Below are 25566 nucleotides of genomic sequence, written 5' to 3'. Positions count from 1 at the left end.
ACAAAGCTTTTGACATTTTATGATAACTATTTTCATTATCTATGACGATTGACCCTTATCTTTCACATTTATAACTATCATGTCCGGTAGAGAAGTTTTGGTATTTATATTTCTGTTTATCATTCAGATTATTGTAACTGAAACAAATGAAGTGTATGGTCTTACTATTCGGATGCCAAATGTAGTTCCACTGAAGGTAAGGAGGGAAAGGTATTTTCATGATTAAATATATCTTTTTAAGTATATGTTGATATTTATTCAGTAAAAGCTAGAGGAGTGTCGAACCAATATTTCAAAGAAACTTTTAAGAACTATACAATAGCAATAGATTTGAACCTGACAGCGCTAATATTAAAAAATAATAGATTGGACTTACTCACATATAAATTGTACGAATAATCAAAAGTTGAAGATTGTTTTATCTATGTTTTCAATTGGGAGGTTATGGTGTCAAACGTGCGGACCATTGCTTGGTTGCAGCGAGACACATATCATATAGATGGAAAACAAAAGGTACTTCAGTGACAAATTTCCAGACAGATGCATGTTACTACAAAATTGAGTATTCATGGTGTATATTAGAAACTGTTTTAAATTATATGTTCATAAATTTTTTATTACTAAAACATGCATTGACAAAATAATCATTCTTTTTATAGCCCGATAGCTTACTCTGCCATGCAGTTAAACTAGATCCAAGAGAGTCATACATATGTAAGTAAAACGCCATGGATATACTATTTACAGCAGATTTCAGTGAGTATGAAGCTATAGGTAATATCTTTGGTTAGCTTGCATGTTAGCTGAACCGTGAAGTCATTGTTAGGTTAGGTAAACCACCCTCTTTTAATAGTAGACTAGCCCAACAGATAACCAATCTATCTCTTTGTAGGACTAAGCTACTTTAAAAGGAGGGTAGTATACCTTACCTCACAATGACTTCACGGTTCAGCTAACAAGCAAGCTAACCAAAGATATTACCATTAGCTACATACTGACTGAAATCTGCTGTAAGTATTTTATTTTATTGGAATTTAACATGATTGAATATTGCATGGTACAAAAAGGTAAAAAGATAAGTCATTAATTATCATACATAAAAAAGGAGGGCGTAAGTACCCATCCCTATATATGCAAAGGACTTAGAATTTACACTAAAGCCTTTGGAAGTGAGCTGATTGATATTTTATAGGGCTTGTCATTCGACATGCTTTAAATTATACACTGCATCTCACTAATGTATCGGTACCTGAAGTTATAACGTACACCTCTTTTTGGAGACTTTACGTTTAAGCAAACAATAATCAATCAATCTGCATGAATACGATCAAATTCGAAACTGTTTAAAGACAGAATAAACAGACATGTTAGTGGTGCACGAAGAATCAAATACAGAACAATGCACCACAACTTAAAAACTGAAACAAAACGCAGACACATTTGCAATGTTATGTAACTATAAACACATGGAGTAAACATGGTACAGGATAATTATTATGTATGTACAAAGTTTTGTTGAAAGAATACTCATACTTGTTGCAGATTCCATACAAAATTTTCAGTTAGAATATTTCTAGCTTCAACAACAAGAGATTTAAAATCAAATCACTTAAAATGTGATCTGACTATAAATTCACAAAAACTGCATCTTATACTTGTTTATTTATAAAATAAACGGTCATGGGTGTATAATATGTATTACAATATTTTTTTAGTGAAATTTGAACCTTTAGCTTCAAAGTCTGTGGCACATCATATGAACTTATTTGGATGTGATGAACCTGGATCTGATCTCCCGTCATGGTGGGTATTTTTTACTCTACTAATTACGGTATGCAACAACATCTGAATTCTTTTGTAAAATTAAATTTGTTGCGTCAAAAGCGCTTTATGGATTATCAGGAAGAATCCAGGAACAATCAACCCAAAAATAAATTAAAAAGCAGCAATGATTTATAACAACATAAACACATGGAGAGCTAAATGATCAATAGGAGCTTTCATTGTAAGGTAAATTTTGCAGTCAAGTGAGTTTGGACCAATTTTTTTACTAATATTTTCTTAATTTATCATCGTGATGTTGTGCTATTCGTATTGGTGATATTCGAAATTGAAATTATAATGAAATTATCATGTACAGATTGTTTTAAGTGTTTTTCTTTGAGTAACAGTGACATCTCTGTTTTCCATACACAGGACTTGTGGCGAAGAAAATGAAGAGGGTCATCGCCTTCCTATATGTAAACACGGACCTCCACGTATCATATACGCATGGGCACTAGATGGAAAACCTAGGTCCCTACCTTCGGGTAAGTGAAAGTAAAAGAGAGGCGAAAAATACCGGATGGATATTTTAAACTTATAAGTCGTGGAAAAAAACTGAAGAAGCCAAGCCAAAAAAAAAAAAAAGAAAACAATTAACAGTACACAAAACGCAGCAAAAAAGACTGTGTACCATAAACCCTATCAGGGTTTGTCTCGGGTGATGCTGAAGGGTGAACAGATCCTGCTCCACATGTAACGCCCGTGGTGTTAAGTAGAAACTTTTCTACAATAAAGTACGTTGATAAGATACATCGAGTGGCTAGGCACCACGCAGTAGCAAATTGGTAATTGTGTCGTGTCTTAACCTATGACATAAACATTATGTCATGTAAGTTTTCTAGCCATGAAACTTTATCAAATCATGGTGACATTTGTCATGGAAAATGATAGGCTGTAACTGGTAGCACAAAGAACATCTGAGACTCCATAACCACCAAAATTGAAGTACAATAATAAAAAATTGTTTTCTTTTCATTGATCCATTTCACGTTTTATTTCAAAGCTATTATATATTTTTTTACAAAGGTACTGGTTATAGAGTTGGCGGAACAACTGGTATTAAGTATTTACTAATAAATCTACATTACAAAGACAAGTTGAGTCGTAAGTTTCGTTTGTAAAATCAATTTGTTGAATTTTGTTCTCCGAATTTGACAATTTTTTTGTATTTTGTTATTATTTGTTAACATCCTTTTTCTCAAATAGAAAATTCCCTAAAATATAATTTCGTCACGTACGGTATTTATGTTCACTTGACATTAAAAGTTGGCGCAAATATATCGAAAATTCATTTTTTTTACGGTCAAATTTTGATGTCTAAACAAAAAGTATAGTAAAACTTATTTGAAAACCGAAGAAAAATTTCTTTAATAGTCATATATATATAACACATAATGTTTAATCTTTGAGCCAACACACATAGAGTAGAAACCCCAAAACCAAGCAACTCATGGGCACATACATGCATACATTTTGATTATCGGCACAGTTAGTCTCTTGTACCCTATTCTGTTTTAATGGAATTTCAAAATAATACTGCTATATATTACAGCTGGTCAAACAGATAACTCGGGTTACTATTTGGAGATGACACACGATAAGTATGATTAACCTTCAATGATCAGATTAATTAACACGAAGTCTTCAACGTATTCATTGGTATTGGCTTCGGTTAAGAAATGTGTCCATCCCCAAACAGCAGACAAAACCTTTGCTGTGCAGTGTGTTTTGATTAGCAGTTACGTTTGGTCAGAATTGAGAAATTAAGAACCCTTGTAACTAGGGTTCCGTCGGAGACCTGTTGCCAGGCTTGATATCTCTCCTTTCCAAAATGCACTCATTTTCAAGTGGCATTCTTAATTTGGCGCCAATCATCTCTGTAGAGCCTATAATATAGGATCTTTATATTGCATCTATCATTAATTAGAACTAGTCCTGAACATGCATGAAATAGCTGCCACTGGACGAAAAAGAATTAAGACAACAATCATTATATCAATCTGAATACTGGAATTGATACTACATACAAGTTAGAGTACTAGTATTTGGTTTTGTTAAAAAGTCCCTTTGTAGAACTTTTAATGAGCAGTTAGCAGATTTCAAAATTCTTGCATGCAATTCTTTTTTTAATCAAAACATTCGAAATGTTAACAATGATTAACTCTTTCTATATTTCTAAATGGATGGGATTAATTAAAACATATTTGATAAAAAGGAGATGTGGTATGATTTCCAATTGGACATCTATCTATCCAGTAGAGTAAAATTGACGAAGACAAGGGCAATTATAGGTCACTGTACATCCTTCAACAATGAGAAAAACACTTACAGTATAGTCATTCAGCGACAAAAGGCCCTGACATGATAGATGTTTAAATTCTTTTAGACATTTATACTACCGATGTATTTGATCCTTAATCTTGTCATATATGCCATTTATGAAACGTGTAACTATTTCAGGCAACCTCTCCAGGTTGGACATTACATTCTTGGGACAATTGGTGAAATTCCACCTATGACCAAAGGTTAGTATATATATAAGGCTCATCTTATTATTACCATGAAATACTAAGCTTTAATTGACAACTGGTTTGATAAGCATTTGAACTAAAACAATGCAACATTATTTATATCAATAGTACTGTTCTATTGTAACTTAGTTGCAGTTATATCTAAAATGTATCAAGGAAATATTTTGTCAATAAAAAAACTAATATACCAAATATAAAACTTATTCATTTGCATGAACAATGTTTTCTTTCTATCCCAGAGTTCCATGCTGACAGTGGATGTAACTATGACTCCAAAGAAACTATCTACCCTATTGCCTATAGAACACATTCACATAATCTTGGTAAGTAGGAATTCAGTTTAGTGAATGAAAAAGTTCAAAGCATGCTTCCCTTTCAGCTGAATGTTATATGTATTTTGTCAGCTCGCAAACTACTTCAAGGGAAAGACGAGAGATACCAAAATGACATTCAAACTCATAAGTTGAAAATAAACTTAAGGATGTTCGCTGCTCAGTTTCTAAATAAATAACTTTTCATAAAACTAGTATGTACTGATAGGGAATAAATTGAGGAATTAAAAAAGCAAAAAAAATATAGGGGTCCTTGTGCTTGTTTTCGAGATATAAGCCATTGGAATTTTGGCGGGAAAATGTTCTCTCTTGATTTTTCATAGCTTTATCATTGACCAGTTAAAGTTCTCAAATACTATTAAAAAATAAATAAAATTTTATAAGACTTTTACAAATGACTTATAATTATACATGTAAAAGATTTATAAAAAGAGAAATGGGGGTTCATGGGGAAAATTTTTTAAAGCATTCAATCTGACAAAAATTCCAAAACATGACAAGCAGACATCCTTAAAATGCCATGAATAAAAAAGAACAAGACGAACACTAGTACACAAAACACAACATGGAAAACTTCAGAATGAGCAACATGAACCAAACCAAAAAATAGGTGTGATCTCAAGTGCTCAGGAAGGTAGAATTTCCTGCTCCACATGACACCTGTCGTGTTGCTCATGTAAGCACAAACCCTGGTTATAAGTATAATTCAGTATGTTACATTTTATGCTAGTATGCATATTTATTATTCCTTACAAAATTCCTTATTGAGATGATTACAATAAGGTAAAATTATTTCAAAGAGTGTATATCATTTTATCATTCATTTTTTTATTTGAACTTTCATGTCTTTAAAATAGATCTATGTAATACCTGGAGCCATACTGCACTCTCGAGTATTTGGTAATTAACAAAAGTGTTATATTGATTATAAAAACAAGAAGACCTTGGTATGATAGCCGATGAGACAGACAACTCTCCACAGTGACCAAATGTCCATTCTATAACAATTCATTGATATTTTTTAGGAGTGGTGACATCAGGATATAGATATAGAGATGGAACCTACACAGAGATAGGAAGAATGTCTCCTCAGCTTCCTCAAGTAACTTTTGCAAAAGATTTAGATGTTTACTTAAAAGATTTAGATGTTTACTTGAAATATTTATATTTATATTGCTGCTGAAGATTTAAGAAAGGTGACGCCTCAGGGAGATGGGACAATTTCCCCTGAAATACATCACACTTACAACAATTTCGAAAAAATATTTGATCTAAATTTTATTTTTATATCACATCTAAAATGGTCACTGTGAGGTTGTAATGACATATATGATGGTGGTTTTTTTCTGAATTTGCAAATGTTTGAAGACATCCTTTGATGAAAAATATCTAAAAAAAAACATGAAAAATTGCATCACATCATTTTGATAAATAAGTTATACAGTAGAATACAATTTTGATTTTGTAGAAATATAAAAACAAGTAAAAATCCATAATAGTATATAATTCTGATATTTAAATGTCAGTAGGTTTTATTACAAAAATATTATTGGGACACAAATTACAAGTATCAATTTCATATTTTCATAAACATTGTAAATTGACAAATAAAATAAAGAATGTGTCAAAGAGACAACCCGACCATAGACCAGAAAACATCCCAAGGCTACTACATGTTTCAGATAATTAAATACATGCAAGTCTAAGTTTTGCTTTGCTTTATGAACACACAATGGATGTGTTAATGTCCTTATGTAATATCAATTCTTAATATTCAATGCTTAGATACAGTCTGACCCCTTTATACTTGCAGACTTTTTATGATGTAGCAGAACCAAACAAAAATATTACAACTGGAGATTTGTTGGTAAATAGTTCATCATTATTTTTATTTCATCATCTCATTTCTTTATAATAAACTTCTATCATTGTTTTCTTATGTCTTGCCTCTGAATTATGTTGAAAATATTTCTCATGTTTTACCCTGCTATGTAAATTGCAGGTCTCAGTAGCCTTTGTTAAATATGTTCATAAGATGTTCTTTATGTGATTAAGTGTGTGACATATGGTAAAGACATATGCCTATTGTGAACTGAACGAACATCATCTTTTCTTTTTTTTTGTGCTGTTGGATTATGGTCTCATTGACAAAAACCTGACATCTCAATTGCATTCATATGTACTTTTTACTTGGTAAATGTCTCTTATACTGATATACAAGTGTTGGTGTCATATGTTTGAAATGAATGAACATTGAAATATTTTAGATATCTCGCTGTACTATGAGCAGTCAAAGAAAATTTCCAACAAATATCGGGTAAGGCTATACACATTTACCCACTAAGATTTTACTAATTAGGAACATACATAAATTAAAACATATTAATATCACATTACAAAACCACATTGTTTTTCTAATAGTAAAGTTGTTATACAGCCTTTTGATGGCAACTCTGTCTTCAGTCACTTTGATTGGTAGCTGTGTTATTGTCATTCATTTTTTTCCAATTTAGTGATATCATTTTCTGCAGATGTATTTTCAACATTTTTTTTACCCAAAATAAAGCAATCAATTTATTTAAAAAATATGCAATAAAATTGAGAAAGGAAATGGGGAATGAGTCAAAGTAACAACAACCCGACTATAGAGCGGACAACAGCCGAAGGCCACCAATGGGTCAATGTAGCGAGAAACTCCTGCACCAGGAGGAGTCCTTCAGCTGGCCCCTAAAAAATATGTATAATAGTTCAGTGAAAATGGATGTCATACTAAACTCTGAATTATACACAAGAAACTAAAATTAAAATCATACAAGACTAACAAAGGCCAGACGCTCCTGACTTGGGACAGGCCCAAAATTGCAGCGGGTTAAACATGTTTATGAAATCTCAACCCTCCCCTATACCTCTAGCCAATGTAGAAAAGTAAATGCACAACAATATGCTCATTAACATATAGTTTTTGAGTGAGTGTTTACAGAGGACTGGTCAAGATAACCACCTTTAAAAATTGTAATTTCTAAGACATAATGAACACACTTCTTTTCTATTTCTATCCAAAGACCAACAAACAAAGATGAGATGTGTAATTTCTACATTATGTATTATACATCCAGACAAGAGGATATAAAAGATGAAAGAATGTGCTTCAGGGATCACAATAGTTTCCATCTCAAAGACTATATAACAACTTTACCACCGAATATCAGCTCAATAGTTGGACTGCCAAAGTTTGAAAGGACTGACCCATACGCTGTATAATCAAATCATTAAATAAAATGTCAATTGTATTATGATTTATTTCATTAAAAGTATAAAATATATAAATAAAAACAATATGCAACATAACAAATAATTCAAAGTATAGAAAAACTGTAAAAAAACAAAACAATACAAATATTTGGACGGAATGACTGTTACAAATCACATAGTGTTTGATGTTAATTTATTTCAATTACTGCGATTGTTGAAAACAATAGTCAAAGTGATAGATTTAATAATTAAGATACATTGTCAGATGCTGTATACAAACAATGCGATTAAAAAAATTAAAATGTTGGTTTTTATATTACACAAAACCTATCTGGCCACAATTTCCACAATAATAACAAATAAATTTATGAATTTAAAGAGTGAATGAATAAATGAATAAACAAATAAAAGAAAGAAGAATAAATAGGTGTATACAACAATAACTGTTTATGTTGTAAGGCACATATAAACTAAAAGATGCTTGTTTTTTTTTGTACTTTCATACATATCAACTCTGAATAACAAACGAAATAACATAAAAAGAAGCTTAGTTTTTACAAATCATATAATTTTTTGATAGATAATTTTAAATTGAATATTGTGTAACATATGAATTGAAGACTGATTTGTTCAAAGCAGCTACTATGCTCTTACAGACTGGTTTAGTTTAGGGACCAGACTATGATTCAAATATTCTGAACAAAATCACAAGAACCTGAGCTTTCAAAGTCTATACAACATAACATAATTATAAAAACATGATGTAATCAGAATTGATAGATGTCACTTTAATCATTTCACAAACATTTAAATAAATAACATTATTAACCATCCATTTTTTTTTTTAACATTATTTGTCGTTTCTTTATATACAAGTTCCTTCAGCATGTTCAGGTGTTTGTTTTTGAAAATCTAAGTTCACACTCTGGTTATTATCAATAATAATGTATGTAAAATCTTTCATTATTGAAAATTCAACACTGCACCAATTACTGATATAAGCCATCCTACTTTTGGAAATATTGATCTGGTTGCTGGTCCTTCGCTTAACCTGGTATCCTTTAAGATCCTTGTCTTTATTCCTCAGCTCCCTGTACTACTCTGTATAATCTGTCTGATTTTCTCTGCATCAGCCTTTAATTGTTCATTGTTTGGTTCAATTTTCAGAGCACATTCATAATCCTGTAAACCTGTAAATAGAAATTATAATTTATTGCTTAAAAAAACGGCAGACTGATTTAATTGCATGCAAAAAGTTAATCAGATATGCATTACAGTTTACAAACTTTCCTTTTTGTAGTAAATCAAAACTTTCCAGATCTGCATCAGTTAATTAGCTCATATCTTTTGTAGTAAATTCTGACAACCAATTCTGGTTTGTATAGACTAGACAATCATTGCACAACAGTCACTTTGTATAAATGGTTGTAATTGGGAATCATGAAACAAACAAAACAAAACTGGTTTTTCAGCATGTAAATTCTAACAAGACTAATTTTCTCAATCATTTTCAGTGTAAGGAAATCGTCATATTTTATTTGCTCTTAAACGACTGAAGTTAACTTTCTTTTATTTATGCACTAGGTATTTGCATATCCATATATATATATCAACAATCTAAAACTATCTTTCAATCAGATTGAGGTACTTTGAAATTGGAAACACATCCAAGTTAAACCTTTTTCAATAACAACTTATGTTTAATTATAATAATTTCATATATTATAAAAACAAATCAAGACTTTTTTTATACCCCCTATAATTCCCTTTATAAGATCTAGAAATTACAATAACCTAATACTTTTGCTATACATTGATTAATACTGACCTTCTACATACAACTCCAGTTGACAGAAAGCTGTTCCTTTTCTTACCAATGCCTTTAATCTACTCGCAGCATTCTGAGGTACTGGTGGATGAAGCAGGTCTATCGCCTTAAATAACAAAAATTTTATCTTACAAAATAATTTAATTTTGAATGTAACACGTTCTCTGATTGGCTGACGTTATTTTGTTATCAGCCCATAGACATAATTTAGTCATGTGACTGTGACGTCATCAACGTTTTTTTCATGGTTTTCTACAGTTTAAAATGGAACCTAGAATTAAATTAAAAGAAATGACTAGAATTTTTTCTGTCTATTCGAAATAACATAAAAAATGTGGTGCACACTTTTAAATAACCCGCTACACGCGTTATACAGTGTGCACCAAATTTTTTACGTTATTTCTTCATAGACAGAAAAAATATTACAGTCGTTCCTTAATTAGTAAATAGATTTAGTCTAAGCAGCACTGGTGTTAACATTGTATTTAAATGGCAAGGTTTATAATATTTATTTGTGAAATCATGAAAGCATTTGGAAATAAGATACTGATTGCACAACAGCATTTTGTAAGTAAGATTCTGAAGTATAAAACATGTTTCACTGAAATAAACAGTGGTTGTAGAAGAGTAGTTGATCTAAAGTGCATACCCATTTTTTTCTATTTATTAGATAATCATTTTTTACTCAGGTAAATTAATCAATTAGTGATAGAAATTTAAAGGTCCCACTAAATAAACTACATAAAGACCAATAGCAAGTGTTTATTGAATGGGGCATAAGAACTTACAAAAGTTGAAATCAACTGGTAACCTTCAAATGAATCTGTGGAAAAGTATCATTTGGTTTGAAATAAAACTGATGTTTTTCCTATTTCTATAATAAGATGAATGTTAAGAGTTGCCTCCCATACACCACAAATTTGACTCTTTCATGGTTAAATGTAATATGATTTTGATATTTGGCATAAATTTCAGTAGTCTACTATTAAAAAGTTTGTGTGGTGGCCCAAATAATTTTTAGCTTATTTTTGTTATGATCAGATACTGTAAATTCAGAAATTAAAATTGTGTGCATCTACCATTGCGATTTTTGAAGAATGGACAAAACTGTGGGAATAATTAACAAGATTTTTTGAAAATCTGCATACAGTTATTTGTATCAATTTTAGAATGCAAGTGCTTATTAATGCTACACTCATCAGGTCACATTATTCGCATTAATAAACACTGCACTTTAATTTTGAATTAACAGTAACAATAAAAAAAAAATCAAGTTAATTTTACCCAAATTTCTTAATTACAAAATTGTTATGGCCAAAACATTTACTGAAACGAAAAAAAAGGAAAAAAGGAGGTGATATGGCTACTTTTGTAAAGAACTTTCACGATCCTCAAGATATCATAACACGGCTGTTCTGTTAAAATATATTGAGGACCCAGGAAAGCTTTATTGATTTTTAAATTCCCAACTATTGGTGGGTGTCTGGACAGTTAAATATAAACAAGGCCAAGCAAATTACATTTTTGTTCAAGATTGAATGATTGATTGATTTTGTTACACCACTTTCAGCAAAACTTTGCTATTCTTTTTAAGCCAGTTTTTATTGATGGAGGAAGCCAAGAGTCCCTGGAATGAATCAAAACCTTTGGCAGGAAAAATCACAATCCTAGTCAATTGCATATTAAGCATGAGACAAAAGAAAAGAATAAGTATTTTCATAAAAGCATGCTTTATTTGACCATGGGTATCATAATATTATCAGCTAAATAGAGGTTATAATCAAGTACTGTAAATTCAGAATTAATTGCGTGAATTTATAATTGTGATTCTTTCATTTTAGGCTAACATGCAATTTTAATTTTTGCAACATATTGAACAAGAATGTGTCCCCAGTACAGGATGCCCCACTCTCACTATCATTTTCTATGTTCAATGGACCGTATAATTGGGGTCAGAACTCTAATTTGGCATTACAATTAGAAAGATCATATCATAAGTAACATGTATACTAAGTTTCAGATTGATTGGACTTCAACTTCATCAAAACGTAACCTCGACCAAAAACTTTAACGTGAAGCAGGACAGAAGAACGAACGAATGGATGCACAGACCAGAAAACAGGTGGGGCATAAAAATCCTGTTTCATATAAAAATTTCAAAATGCAAGTGTAAATTATTGCGATTATAACCCTGTCTCCTTTATCGCAATAATTTCTGAATTTACAGTAATAAATTGTTCTGAAATTAGAGACACATACCTTAGAACAATCTTCTATGGTCTTGAAAAAGTTTCTTAATTTCAAATGACATGCTGCTCTATTTGAATATAATCTAAGTACATGTTAAGGATTATACATGGCCATGGAACATTTAATCTGTGTTACCAAAGTTATATATCTTATTAAAACTATCTCCTATTTGAAAATATATCTCTCTAATCAGAGGTACATGCATGTGACTTCAAAATGGCACAAAATCTTATCAAATTAAATGTAGATGCATTAACTATAGCTTAAGTATCAGGAAAATCTAGAGTAAAATTACTTGAATTAATTGTTTCATCTGTCAGAGAAAGTTAAGCTTATTAGTTCATTGTACTGTTAAATCTGTGGTGTTGTGGTTAGTGCATCAGACTACTCACACAAAGGTTCCTGGTTCGATTCCCGTTCGGGGATGAAAATTTCAGGGACTGAAATTGTTTGACATTATTGAGCCTTTCCAATTCATGGAATTAAAAAAAAATTTAAATCAAAATTCCGTCATGCATGGTGAGTTCAAACTTTGCACGATCGTTAACTTTAACACCAGATAATTTATATCCTCAAGCCTAATCTGTTTCAAGGCCGTAGCTACCCCTGAGGCAAGTGAGGCAATTGCCTCACTAAAATTTCGACACTGATTATTTGTTGTTCTGTCTCAACCTTAATTTCTACTAGAACACACCCGTGATATCACGGGTCCGTGACTGAATTAAAGTATACAACTATGCGCAAGCCTTATTTTAGTATTAGTATTGTCATCTGATAAAGTCATGTCGATTATAAGATACACAGTTTTTCTCTGCTTTCAAGTCTTTCTGTTTAAACCCGTTGAACTGGAACTTATCAGTTATTGGTAATATTAATTATTTTGAAAACAAAAGGTTCTGGAATGGAGTATATTTTAATCAACAGCATTGTCCTATAATAAGTTATAAATAAAGGTGAATTCTTTGCTTTGCTGTTTTACGTCATGCCCACTAACAAATTGAAAACTGTACCAATACGCCTTATTTTTAGTCCAGATTTTTAGTATTCGTATTGTTATCTTAGAAAGTCTTACTGATTAAAATACTACAATAGGTAACAATTTGACAATTTAGTAGTGTTAACCCTGTGGTTATGACCCGTGTATATAGCATATTAGTCCTGAATACAACGTTTGGTGGTGCGCCTGTCAGATGCGGAACGTACAGATAAGGTAATAGGTAACAGGTGAATATACTATTGGTATCGGTAGCGGACTCGACTCGGAACTTCTTAATAATTGGCAATATTAATTACGTGGAAAACAAAAGGGTCTGGAGTGGTGTAATTTTTAATCTACACCTTTGTACTATATTAGTTATATATAAAGTTGAATTCTGTGATTCGTCGTTTTTACGTGATGACGGCTGACAAATTGGACCTCGTAATTTTAGTATTATAGATATAACTTGTCATCATTCCTTTTAAACTATTCTTCCTGGATATAACTCAGCATCTCAACGGGTGATGTTTCTCGATAACATTAACCTAGTAATGATAATCATCATGGATCTCTAGTTAAAAACAGGCTCTTGCAGAAAAGGAAAAGCGACACTGAAGGTAAAGAAGGAATAATTCTAGTAAACTAGTTTTTTTGTGAACAGAGTCTGAATATTGTATATAACTTCATTAGAACAATCCAAAAACGATAAGTAGACTGACAAATCAAGTACTGGTCTTCGGAAGGGGGCAGTTCTGTCTACGTACCGGTATTCATTTCTCCGTTTAGCCAACTTTTGACAAATCAAGTCATCGCAAGGGGGCAGTCCTGTCTGCGTATTCCTTTCACGAACTTTAATCTTTCTCTTTACGGATAAATAAAATATAAATAATATGAAACATGCATGGATTAGTTTCTATCCATGTTTCTTTAACCTTAAAAATTGAAAAAATATCCCATATTCCAATTTGATATTATTGAGGAATGGTAGAACCTTTAACACAGGATTTTGTCTTTACTTATTCGGGACTACGGAATTTCGTTTCTTTATATTCGGGGTTTCGGAATCTGACAACCCATACCCCTAACCCCTAAATTTATAGATTCTAGAACTAAAATACCACCAACTATTTCCAGAAATAATTTGAAATCATGGACCTACATGTAAAAGTCAAAAACTCCATTCCAATTCCCCTGTACCCATATCATATATACTCTATAGATAGAATCATATACATTTATCTTATCTCATTCTATCCCTAGTTTGTCTACTCTTTGTCCGCATAAAAGCGAGTTTAATATTTTGTAACTGCAACTGTATGATGGTGCCTACAGGAAAGCTTAATTCCCTTTTGCAAACAAAACTGTTACTACCGATGCTGCTACCAAATTGCTGATGGAGAAGGAATTGGAAGAAGACATTGATCATTGTGTTGATGAAAATGTGCTTCCTTTAGAAACACAGACTGCCCTGAAACGACTGAAAACTTGGAAAAGAGCATGCATGAGTGGCAAGAGATTGTGCGGGCTTGCCATGTTCATCGCGATAAGGATATCGGCAGACCAAATTATGATTCTGAAACGAGTTGACTGAACCGGCCATAATTTGGCAAACTCTACTGAATCGATGTTTGTTCTATGTTCTGGCAGCAGACTCAAATCAGTGATATTTGGATGATTATCTTACATATAAATTTAATAAAGTTGTTAAAAATTTGGTGTTAGTAAAAGTCTTATAATATAAAAAAAAATATATAAAAAGTGTCCAAATTCAAAACATTATCAAACTCTGTAAAAATGCCTAGAATGCAGGATTTTGCACCATTTATTTCATACCCTCCAAAAAAAAATTCGCCTCGCTTCGCCCGGCTCAATTATTTTGCCTCACTAAAATAAGATGCCTAGCTACGGCCTTGCTGTTTAGCCTAAAGCATCATTACTGAAGTTACATTATAACTTGATATGTGACTAGAACATTGTATAAAGGAAACGATGGCATCTTTGGACTATATCTGAGTGCTGTAGTGTAGGCATTCACTGCTGCTTGGAAATTACCAGCTTTGAAAAACTCACTACAAAATATATAACAAGCACAATATAGTTACTTTACAATACTGACCAATTGATATTAAAGCAGTTATATAATACATGACAGTTATAGTTTTTTTTAAGATCGGAAATTTTGATGATATCTAAATTTCTGTCAAAATCTGAAGGAATTTCAATTCTTTTTTCAAGAAAATGTTAGTTTCAAATGCAGATGAATTTGCTGACTAATCCACACTTTTGTACAATATATAATAATACTAGAAGTAGATATTTAAGAACTATGACTTTCTGACAAAATAATGAATAAAAAAAATATATACAAATCATTATGAATCAGAGAAATATGAAATTTGTTATTAGCATCATTTACATGAGTTCAAGGGTCAGAGGTAATTTGAGTTCCTAATTCGACTGAAAATAATTGACCCCTAGTGTTAGCACACTTACTTTGCCTTATCTCTCATGAATAATGGATTCTTTTCTTCTTCTGTTAAATCTGAATCCTCTACCTCTAATGCCTTCCTAGCATCAGCTTGTTTCTGCAACCACTACAAATAGAAACAATATACTTGGTTAATCTTTTAGTTACTATTTTTCATTTATTAAAAACGTTTAGAGCCTTTAACAGTAGATTTTTTTGTTGGTTTTTCTCATTGTTGAAGGCCATATGTTTGCCTATAATTGCTTAAATACACTTCATTTGAACTTTGGTGGATAGTTGTTTCATTGGCAATCATACCACATCTCTTTATTTTTTATATTTATTACTGTAAACAATTTTGTTTTATGTAAATGAACATACTAATATGAATACAACCATTATAGAAAATAAATATGAGATTTTATCAACAACACATATGTATTTTGCTTAATTTCAAAAAAATATCAGCTGTAAATACAAAAGGTAATTTTCAACTTAAAAGCGTTTTTTTTTTTAATATTTAAAAATGGTATACACATAAACATAAAGAGTTTATATCACTTCCTATTTGGTTTTACTATTTACCTCTTCTTCTTGTGGTGTCTGTGATTCCCTGGCAGCTGTAGGAAATATCCTTTTTGTGAACTTCACTTCAATTTTACCAACCTCCCTCCTTGGCACACCTTCAGCTGTTTCTTCAAATATATTCTTTCCTGAAATCATTTCGAATAATTCATCATATCAATTTGTTAGAAGTATGTTGAACTCAGTTTTAAAAAAAACATAAAGATCAGTATCTTTTCTTTTCAAATTCTTACAAAGACATTTTTGATACAGTTCCTTTTATTAACCAAAGTTTTAAAATTAGCAGTCTGAAATTTTCATTCTATCTATGTGTTTGATTATGAGAAATAAATCAGTCTTTCCTTGGAATTGGAATTTTCCAAATACCTAAAAAAGCTTTAAATTCAAATCAACCTTTCACCAGTTTTAAACTTTCAAAGCAGTTTTTTTTAAATTTCATAGCAGGTTTTTATTATGGATAATGCTTAATATGGTTGTCATTGACCAATTCAGAAAATGATATAAAAATGTATTTAATATAAAAAATGCAGGTCATTGAAAAATTGAAAAAACAAACTCGAAAGTAGCAAAGTGTTAAACAAACTGATATTACTTAAAGTATTTTATAGTAAAAAAAAACTAAAAAAAATACATTTCATTTTCTGAAGCTTTATATATATAGTTTTAAAATTTCTGAATTGCAGTATCAATACAACCTTATCTATCTATTATATGGAAAAAGTGAACAATATGCATTCCATCATTTTTTTCATATTCTGGCAAAATTTACGGCAGAAAATGTAAGAATTGTTTTCAAATTAGACCCTGAAAAAACCTATCATTCTTTATAACAACAACATCAACAATACTTTATTTTAAGAGTGTTACACAGTTAGCTATATAACTAATCTTCCCTAAGGCCCTCATCATAGAAAAACAAGAGTGCACACGCTGAAATGTCTCGCCTTCTATACTAATCATTGATATTATGTTGATAGTCCTAAGTATAAAGCTAAGCTTTATTACAACTGTCACATAAACTTAACATTAACCAAGATAACTAAACAAAGACCAATGAACCTTGAAAAAGAGGTCCAGGTCAGATGAACCATGCCAGGCAGACAGGTACAGCTAACAATGCTTCTATACAACATATATAGTTGACACATTACTTATAGTTTAAGAAAAATAGACCAAAACACAAAAACTTAACACTGTGCAATGAACCATGAAAATGAGGTCACTGTTAAGTAAAAACCTGCTCGACTGACATAAAGATCATAAAATATTTCCATACACCAAATATAGTTGACCTATGGCATATAGCATTAGATAAAAAGACCAAAACTCAAAAACTTAACTTTGACCACTGAACCATGAAAATGAGGTCAAGGTCACATGACATCTGCCCGCTAGACATGTACACTTAACAATCATTCCATACAACAAATATAGTAGACCTATTGCATATGGTATGAGAAAAACAGACCAAAACACAAAAATTTAACTATAACCACTGAACCATGAAAATGAGGTCAAGGTCAGATGACACCTGCCAGTTGGACATGTACACCTTACAGTCCTTCCATACACCGAATATACTAGCCCTATTGCTTATAGTATCTGAGATATGGACTTGACCACCAAAACTTAACCTTGTTCACTGATCCATGAAATGAGGTCGAGTGAAAACTGTCTGACAGACACGAGGACCTTGCAAGGTACGCACATATCAAATATAGTTATCCTATTACTTATAATAAGAGAGAATTCAACATTACAAAAAATTTGAACTTTTTTTTCAAGTGGTCACTGAACCATGAAAATGAGGTCAAGGACATTGGACATGTGACTGACGAAAACTTCGTAACATGAAGCATCTATATACAAAGTATGAAGCATCCAGGTCTTCCACCTTCTAAAATATAAAGCTTTTAAGAAGTGAGCTAACGCCGCCGTAGCCGCCGCCGCATCACTATCCCTATGTCGAGCTTTCTGCAACAAAAGTTGCAGGCTCGACAAAAAATCATATACAAATTGCAAACATTGCATACATTAGTATAAAAGTCAAGTATGATAATAATTTTCAATACAACTTGATAAAATATTATGAAGATTTAAACATGATGAATCTTTGACATAATCAGTTTCCAAATTTTTTTTCAACAGGTTGATTTTAATAAATGATCAGTTATTTTGTATTTGAAAGAATCAACATTAGTAATATTTCTTAATGGTATTGGCAAATTATTGCACAAGAAAGGTCCAGAATGCATAAAAGTGTTTTTTTTAAATTCTATTTTTGGGTTAGAGAGTAAGAGGTTTCCTTGAATAGCATTTCTCAATGAGTATGGATTTCTGTCTGAAACATAATGAAACTTGTTAGTAAGATATGATGGGGCATCATTTTTGATGCACTTAATAAAATTAACGGTACCAATTTTCTTGCACCAGATGCGCATTTCGACAATACATGTCTCTTCAGTGATGCTCGTGGCCAAAATATTTGAAATCCAAAGCTTAAATAAAAGATGTCATAACAAAATATGTCATCACAAACTTATAATGTTTTCTTCTCTGTTCAACTGTCATCCAGTTTAAGTGTTTGAATAAGGGCTCAGAAGGAGCAGCGAAAGCGTCTTTTTCTCGTATTTATCTAGCAGCTCTCTTTTGTAATTTTAATATCCTATTTAAACCATCACTGCTACAACGACTCCACACTATACAAAAATAATCATTTAGTGGCAAGGTATAACCATAAGAGAATAATTTTCTGCTGTCTATAAGACTATCATGTGAAAAGCACAACACTCTACTATAAAACTACCTTTCTTTTTTCTTTGTTTTCTTTCTTCTTCTCTCTTTCTTGCTTCCTCTGCCATTTTCTCCTCCAATATTCTTTGTTTTTCCTTAATTAGTCATTAATATATAATGTATATTACAGATCTATTGTGGATCATTCATTTCTTTGAATATCAGATTTTTACCAAGACAAAAGAATAAAAGCATCAATATCAGATAAAAGCTGTAAATTCAAGGTTTCTGTTGTCAGCAGCCACTTTTATAATTTGCAAAAAAAAAACATGACCATGGTGAAAATTAGTTCAAAATGGTGCAAGAAACTGAAAGGAGCACAAAAAAAAATGAAAACATCTGGTTTTGACATTAGTTTTTTGCATTCAGAACACATTTATAAGATTTTATCAATTCAATTAACAAGTGGAAAAAATTAGTATAAATGATCAGCTTGATTGTTAACTTTTATAGCCTTTGTTGTCATTTCATCACGTTCATTATAGTTACAGTAGATATTGAAAAAAATAAATATTTGAAGCTTTTCTTACATGAACTAGCCATATCAACTTTGTGGTATCTAAGTTTGAACAAAATCAAAAGCAAGTTCTTAAATTACAAACCTCCTGAGCCATTTCTCTTTGTTCTTCTTTCCATCTTTCTAAATCCTCTGTGGCTTTCTGCCTCTCAGATTCTTTTATATTGTTTATTCTCATCCTATCTTCGTCTTCAATCTACAAATAAAATACAATCTATCAGCGTATATATTCCAATTGATATTTTATAGTGGGTCTTTCTATGTTGTAGTGTTTCACTAATGTTTCCGATAAGAAAGAAGGTTTGGTATCAATAAAATGTTTAATCCCATTGCAATTGTTTGCACCTGTCAGGAATCTGATGTTCAGTAGTTGTCATTTGTTGATGTGGTTCATAAGTGTTTCTCGTTTCTTCTATAGATTAGACCGTTGGTTTTCCCGTTTTACACTAGTAACTTTTTAGGGTCCTTTATAGCTTGCTGTTTGGTGTGAGCCAAGGTTTTGTGTTGAAGACAGTACCTTGACCTTTAATGGTTTACCTTTATAAATTGTGACTTGGAGAGTTGTCTCATTGGCACTCATACCACATCTTCCTACGTTTATAGATATTATGTATGCTGTATTTTAAACCTTGTATGGCCATTATATAATACCAACACAAATCATAAGAGGTCACATCTGGTTGCATAAGAAAATTGGTAGAAAAATATTCCCTTGAATTAGACGGTTATAGGAAATTAATCCTACAATACATTGTAGTAAAAAAAAATCTTAGTCATAAACATATTAGTCATTCTAGTGTGTTTTAAAGTACCATTATCTTTTATTTGGTGTTTCTATAGAATATTTTGGAAACTTGATGTAAAATCATGGTAACTGAAGCTTGTACAGAGGGAAAAATTAGCTGAAAAATTAATTGGTAAAATTCCGGTGATGGCTTCTTATATGCAATTGCAATGAAATGTTATGTGAAATTTTTTTCAACAGTACTTGAAAGGATATAACTTCACTAAAGCCAAGTTTTTTTTTAAAATAAGATTAATTTTGCACATTCTATTGAAAAGTGCAAATTTAATAAAAACTTTTAGGGGAAAATCAATGGTGGTATAACATCTATTATAACGATAACATTATTACAACTGGCCTTCGTTTCACATGTATTTGTATAAATTGTAGTTCAGTTTTGTCACTTATCTAAATACATCATTATTAACATGATTAGACTGAGTTGAAATTACATGTCTAGATGATTTTTTTAATCATTGGAATGATATAAGCAACTGTAACTCCAGTAAAACATTTTCATTTTTTTCCCCCAAATGTGTTGACACTATTAAAACATAACATTTTTTAAACTGAGATAGAGTTTCATGATTTCACATTAAATAGGCAAATTATTTTGACTAAACTGTTTTTATGGAGGACAATTAATTTACATGTAAAAGCAATTCAAATTTCACTAGTATAATTCTGTCTTAGTGACAAGACTGGTCCTTACATTTAGCCTCAATTTATTAATACATAATAATTTATGATAGATTTAATTTTACTTAAAGTTCATATGAGTAGGATAAATAGACTATTACCCTACCTTCATCATTTCATTAACTGTATATTTTTCTGATGCCCTCTTTTTCTCTGCCTTATCTTTCCTTTCCTGTTCTGCCCTCTCCTGATTCTTTTGAATAGCTTCTTCTTTCTTCTGTTTTATAAGTTGTTTATCAACTGAAATAAAAATGCCAAATATACCATCAAGAAAAGATGAAAGGGATTCTCAATACTTTGTAAGTATTTTGTTTTAGTATACAATTTTAGATATAGTAAACTGCACATTGCTAGAAAACAAAGAAATATTTCTGTCAACTTGAAAAACGTACAAGTATAATGTGATACAGCTTGGAAATATGTTAAAAAATTAAAAAACATCGATAAAATTTTTTTTGATAAATATGCTTACTGACACTCAATGTGTTGGCCATTGGTACAAGTATTCTTATGAATTTAAAGACACTAAACGTAAAATACAAAATAATTATATTAGGCATCAAACATGTAGTTTTTATTTAGCAGATTTAATTCCAAAACGATAAGTTTACAATTAACAGACATAAATGTTTGCACCTGTCCTAAGTCAGGAATCTGATGTAAAGTAGTTGTTTGTTTATGTAATTTATATGTATTTCTCAGGTTTTTTTTTTTTTTTTTATATATATAGATTAGACCGTTGGTTTTCCTGTTTGAATGGTTTTACACTAGTAATTTTGGGGCCCTTTATAGCTTGTTATTCAGTGTGAGCCAAGGCTCCGTGTTGAAGACTGTACATTGACCTAATTATATATAAATGTATAATGGTTTAACTTTTTTTTAAATTGTTATTTGGATGGAGAGTTGTCTCATTGGCACTCACACCACATCTTCCTATATCTATAAGAATTGTTCCAATAAAGATTTGTACAAATCTTAAGACTTTGGTTCCAACTTTCGAGGACACTAAGCAGGCATTTCATTCATACTGCACACATGTACATGATGTACTACTAGTATCATATTTATTTACCAATTTCATCTTTAGAGAGCTGATACCACATTCCCGGTTCTTGTTTCTTCAGTTTAAACACAACAGCCCCATTTCCTATTTGAGCTGTACTGGTTTGGTCATCCACTGGTGCATGCAATAAACACTCAAATAAATAGGGTGGGAAACTAACCTAAAATTATCAAATTTATTTTATTTCTTTATGTAATATGAAACTTAAAATGAAAAAAAATATGTTTTTTTTAACTAAATAACTAGTAGTTCTTATTTCAAAACATGAACATATACTTTTTTCTCATGAAAATTCTAAAAAAATTTCAATTGTTTGCTTCCCTGAGGAGTTCTTCGTATGCAGTGAACACAGTGTGACCTACCTCGTAAAAATCCTGTGGTCCCAATATACATCTCCCTGTCATTGAAATGAACTTTTTAAACATGTGCTTTATATTCATGCTTCTTTGTTGATTCTTTACTTAGGTGACAATTGTTAAACTACGGCCTAAATACACAATTAATTAGCTGCCATATTAGATGGAGAGACATCACTCATTGACAATCATACCACATCTTCTTATTTCTATATTATCCTTCAGAATCTGTTCAAATTTTACTAGTACAAATGAATATTAATCTTTAACATTTAAAAGCAAAATGGTAGTTACAACCTAATTATTTTAGAGATCCTGTGTCCATTGACATTTTGCTACATTTTTGTACATGTACAGTTTCAGAAGATATAATTTACTGTTTCTAAAAATATGTGATACACCCATTTTATAACATTTCAGTTGGATATAATCGAAGGTCACACATTCACAGATCACCTCTCAGGATCCACAATGCATTAAATCTCATTGACGATCCCAGAATTGCAGTTTCTGTAGTCGGATACGGATGCAAAATGGTTTCAACTATAGTATATGTTTTGAAATTCCTACCAAGGACAATGACAGACAACGTTCATTTGACGACATGGTATAATACAGAAATTACTCTGTTTAGTACATAGTGACATGCGGATAAACAGAGGTTTGCTACCGTTAATGTAAGGGTTAGTACGAATGAGAACAATCTGAAACAAATTAATATGAACAGCCAAATTTTCTATAGGCCCTTAGTTTATTTCAGTAATTAAGATTGTGATTTATCATTTCTATTTGGCAGTGAATCATAAATTTTTGTTTTGTTTTGACAAAAATTTAAGTTTTGTTAAATAAATTATTTATCTGTCTGCTGTATTACAAATGTATGTGCAGTTTTTTAGTTCATAATCCTCAGACCAACGACTGGTAGCAACTCATAAAACATATTTAAGACTATTCTTAGAAAGTTCTTGAATGTACCAGTAATTGGATAATGGACTTTTCCGCACATAATTCAGTCATGAGGGCTCATACTGGACATGGATAGGTAGTCAGTCTCAAGTCTACTATCTACTCTGCCTCTGGTCACATCTATGTCTGTCATCAAGTACATGTACAATGTAGCTCTACCCAATGCCATTGCATTTTGTGCCAACATGATCAATATACTATTCCAGCCAATCAATGTTGGATGTTATGTATACCTCAATATCAAGACACAGAATGTGTTGGACCCTATAAATAAGGAGTATTTATACATAATCCTTATGTCAGTTTATGGTGTTCTCTAAAATACCATATCTTGTCGTGTTGTTACGTAGAAAACAGTAACAGACTATCAGAATCCTGGTTGATCCCTAGCTATCCGTATTGCAACTTTATTAAATCATACCGTTCCGTGACAAGCTTGTTACAAATCATATTTTTCCAGAAAATATGTGGTGTAACCCTATCTCTACGTAGCTCTCTGGAAGTTACCATAGAAATAATTCAGGCCTACCAATAGAAACAGGTTATACAGTTTTGATAATGACTCAATCTGATTTGAACATTCTTAACTCGTTGAGTAAGGTTTACTACAGTTGTAAACTTGTTTGATTCATGGTCAAATTTTGAACACATTCAAGAATTTGTCAAAGAGATACAAGTACAAATATGAATGACTACGTATGACTATAGATACAATACAGAAATCTTTAGACTAATTAATACAGATTGCCACAAATGATGCCAAATCGTATCTGCTTCTAATCCAGCGTCAAATCTGTGAATGTGTGACAAAGGCATAATGCAAACATGGAATTATGTAGTTGAATTAAAAAGCAAAAGGTATGCTGAGGCTGTGTTAAATCACAAAATCAACCCGGACTCACATCCCTTTACTGGTTTGATCGCACCTGCATACTCAGCCTCAGGGGTTTCATTATCTTTCATGTTGACTGGTACTTTCCATGTTTCTAGGTGGTCTTTTCAATTTATTCCATGAATATCTTATATAAAAATTCCTAAATTTAGGCAGTACTTGTCAATAGCATAGGAGGGTAAAGGTACCGGATACCGCCTCCTAATGAATGGCCTGCATGATACTACATAAATTATAATTGTTTAGCTAATTATGTTACTCTAATCAAATCAAACCTTGATAAATTCCTCTGAAGACAACAAATCAACTTTGTTGGCTCGGACACCTTTCAAGGGAACGGTGATAAACATCATTTTCTCTGTTTCTTCCCACGTGTAATCTCTGATTAACAACGGCATGATGGCTTTTGTCTTTTGATAAAACCGTTTCGTGTGAATATTAAAAGCTGACGCAGTGCTGACTGTAAAAGTAATTCTACAAGAATAAACACGAAGTCTGCTAACAGGTATCGTCCATGACAGTTTCAAAAACCAATGAAATTGACTGTAATATCAGTGATTAAAAATTGTCCAATCGGAAAGCCTGTTGGGAACGCTTTGGGTTATCGATGTAAACAAAAGCACGTTGTGAAGTGTCAAAAGAGATGCTTCGAGAAAACCAGAGGCTCCATGTCGAAATTGTCGTAACAGTCGATTATAATAAAAGTTGACGCACTTAATTGTCCATTACTTTTTATATAAAATAAACTCCATTTATCAATAAAAATCAAATGTTTTATTATAGTTTTACTATTTCATACGGTACCCGAGACTACTATAACAATAAAAATTGAAAAATATTACTTACATACACATTTGTATTATAAAAATTGAAAAAAATTATTAAGAAATCAAATATATATATTTTTTAATCATTAACAATATTGTTAAACCAGGCATGCGCCGGAAAGTAATCATCAACCAGTTGATGTTTTTCTGTATATAAAGAAGAAGACATTATAGTAGTCTCAGCTAGTTAATTCATACCTGCCAACTTTTGAAAATGCTCATGGGGGGTTTTGCGTGCAAGATGGCTGTCATAGTCCTTTAAAACCTTCAAGGGTCCTGCAAATACATTTTAATATTGTTTTTGGCCGCTTCATACTTTAATAAGCCTCAGTAAAGTCATTGTAAAATTAATTGTTTTTTTTCGATATTGTGGACACAATTGGTCTTTCAAAATTTCAATTTGGGAGCCTCCATGGAGAAAACCCCCCACAAATAGTGACAGTAAGCAGGTATGCTATTTTAGGGGGTAATTATGGTTGCATTGTAATTAAATATTTGACACACAATAACGGTTTCCGCGGGAACATATATATCTGATTAAAGTTAACTTCAGTTCAAATATGACAGAAATAGATTTATCAGAATTTAGACTCAGAACTCTCACATTTTATCAAACCTGGG

The 25566-nt window shown here is 31.4% G+C and overlaps 2 protein-coding genes across 2 annotated transcripts; one reads left to right on the top strand and one right to left on the bottom strand.

Annotated features, from left to right (window-relative positions):
- Nucleotides 1-60: 60 nt before the first annotated feature.
- LOC143072781 (peptidylglycine alpha-hydroxylating monooxygenase-like) lies at nt 61-7977 on the top strand. The gene is made up of 12 exons (XM_076247879.1): nt 61-196; nt 660-714; nt 1716-1803; nt 2197-2309; nt 2851-2928; nt 3377-3425; nt 4285-4349; nt 4595-4678; nt 5713-5789; nt 6501-6554; nt 6955-7004; nt 7750-7977. The coding sequence occupies exons 1-12, from the start codon at nt 80-82 to the stop codon at nt 7946-7948; spliced, it is 1029 nt and encodes a 342-aa protein (XP_076103994.1). The 5' UTR covers nt 61-79; the 3' UTR covers nt 7949-7977.
- On the bottom strand, nt 7969-24651 carry LOC143072782 (dynein axonemal assembly factor 4-like). Its single transcript, XM_076247880.1, has 11 exons — nt 24394-24651; nt 21914-22064; nt 20948-21081; nt 19444-19554; nt 18855-18936; nt 16049-16176; nt 15490-15590; nt 14985-15065; nt 12027-12099; nt 9768-9873; nt 7969-9129 (listed from the first exon to the last, which is right to left on the bottom strand). Exons 1-11 carry the CDS (start codon nt 24514-24516, stop codon nt 9023-9025), a joined length of 1197 nt encoding a protein of 398 aa, XP_076103995.1. The 5' UTR covers nt 24517-24651; the 3' UTR covers nt 7969-9022.
- Between the last annotated feature and the right edge of the window lie 915 nt (nt 24652-25566).

The sequence above is a fragment of the Mytilus galloprovincialis genome, chromosome 4, assembly GCF_965363235.1.
Source record: "Mytilus galloprovincialis chromosome 4, xbMytGall1.hap1.1, whole genome shotgun sequence".
NCBI lineage: Eukaryota > Metazoa > Mollusca > Bivalvia > Mytilida > Mytilidae > Mytilus > Mytilus galloprovincialis.
Note: the sequence above shows the minus strand (reverse complement) of the source record. Positions and strands in the feature narration are given on the sequence as shown.

What these genes read in the sequence shown, in the direction of transcription:
- LOC143072781 (XM_076247879.1), top strand. Translation starts at nt 80, where the DNA reads ATGTCCGGTAGAGAAGTTTTGGTATTTATATTTCTGTTTATCATTCAG. An exon ending in CAAATGTAGTTCCACTGAAG is followed by an intron (nt 197 to 659) that starts GTAAGGAGGGAA and finishes TTCTTTTTATAG; the next exon opens with CCCGATAGCTTACTCTGCCA. An exon ending in TTACAACTGGAGATTTGTTG is followed by an intron (nt 6,555 to 6,954) that starts GTAAATAGTTCA and finishes GAAATATTTTAG; the next exon opens with ATATCTCGCTGTACTATGAG.
- LOC143072782 (XM_076247880.1), bottom strand. Translation starts at nt 24,516, where the DNA reads ATGCCGTTGTTAATCAGAGATTACACGTGGGAAGAAACAGAGAAAATG. An exon ending in TATAGTCCAAAGATGCCATC is followed by an intron (nt 12,100 to 14,984) that starts GTTTCCTTTATA and finishes ACATGTACTTAG; the next exon opens with ATTATATTCAAATAGAGCAG. An exon ending in CCATAGAAGATTGTTCTAAG is followed by an intron (nt 9,874 to 12,026) that starts GTATGTGTCTCT and finishes TTGTTATTTAAG; the next exon opens with GCGATAGACCTGCTTCATCC.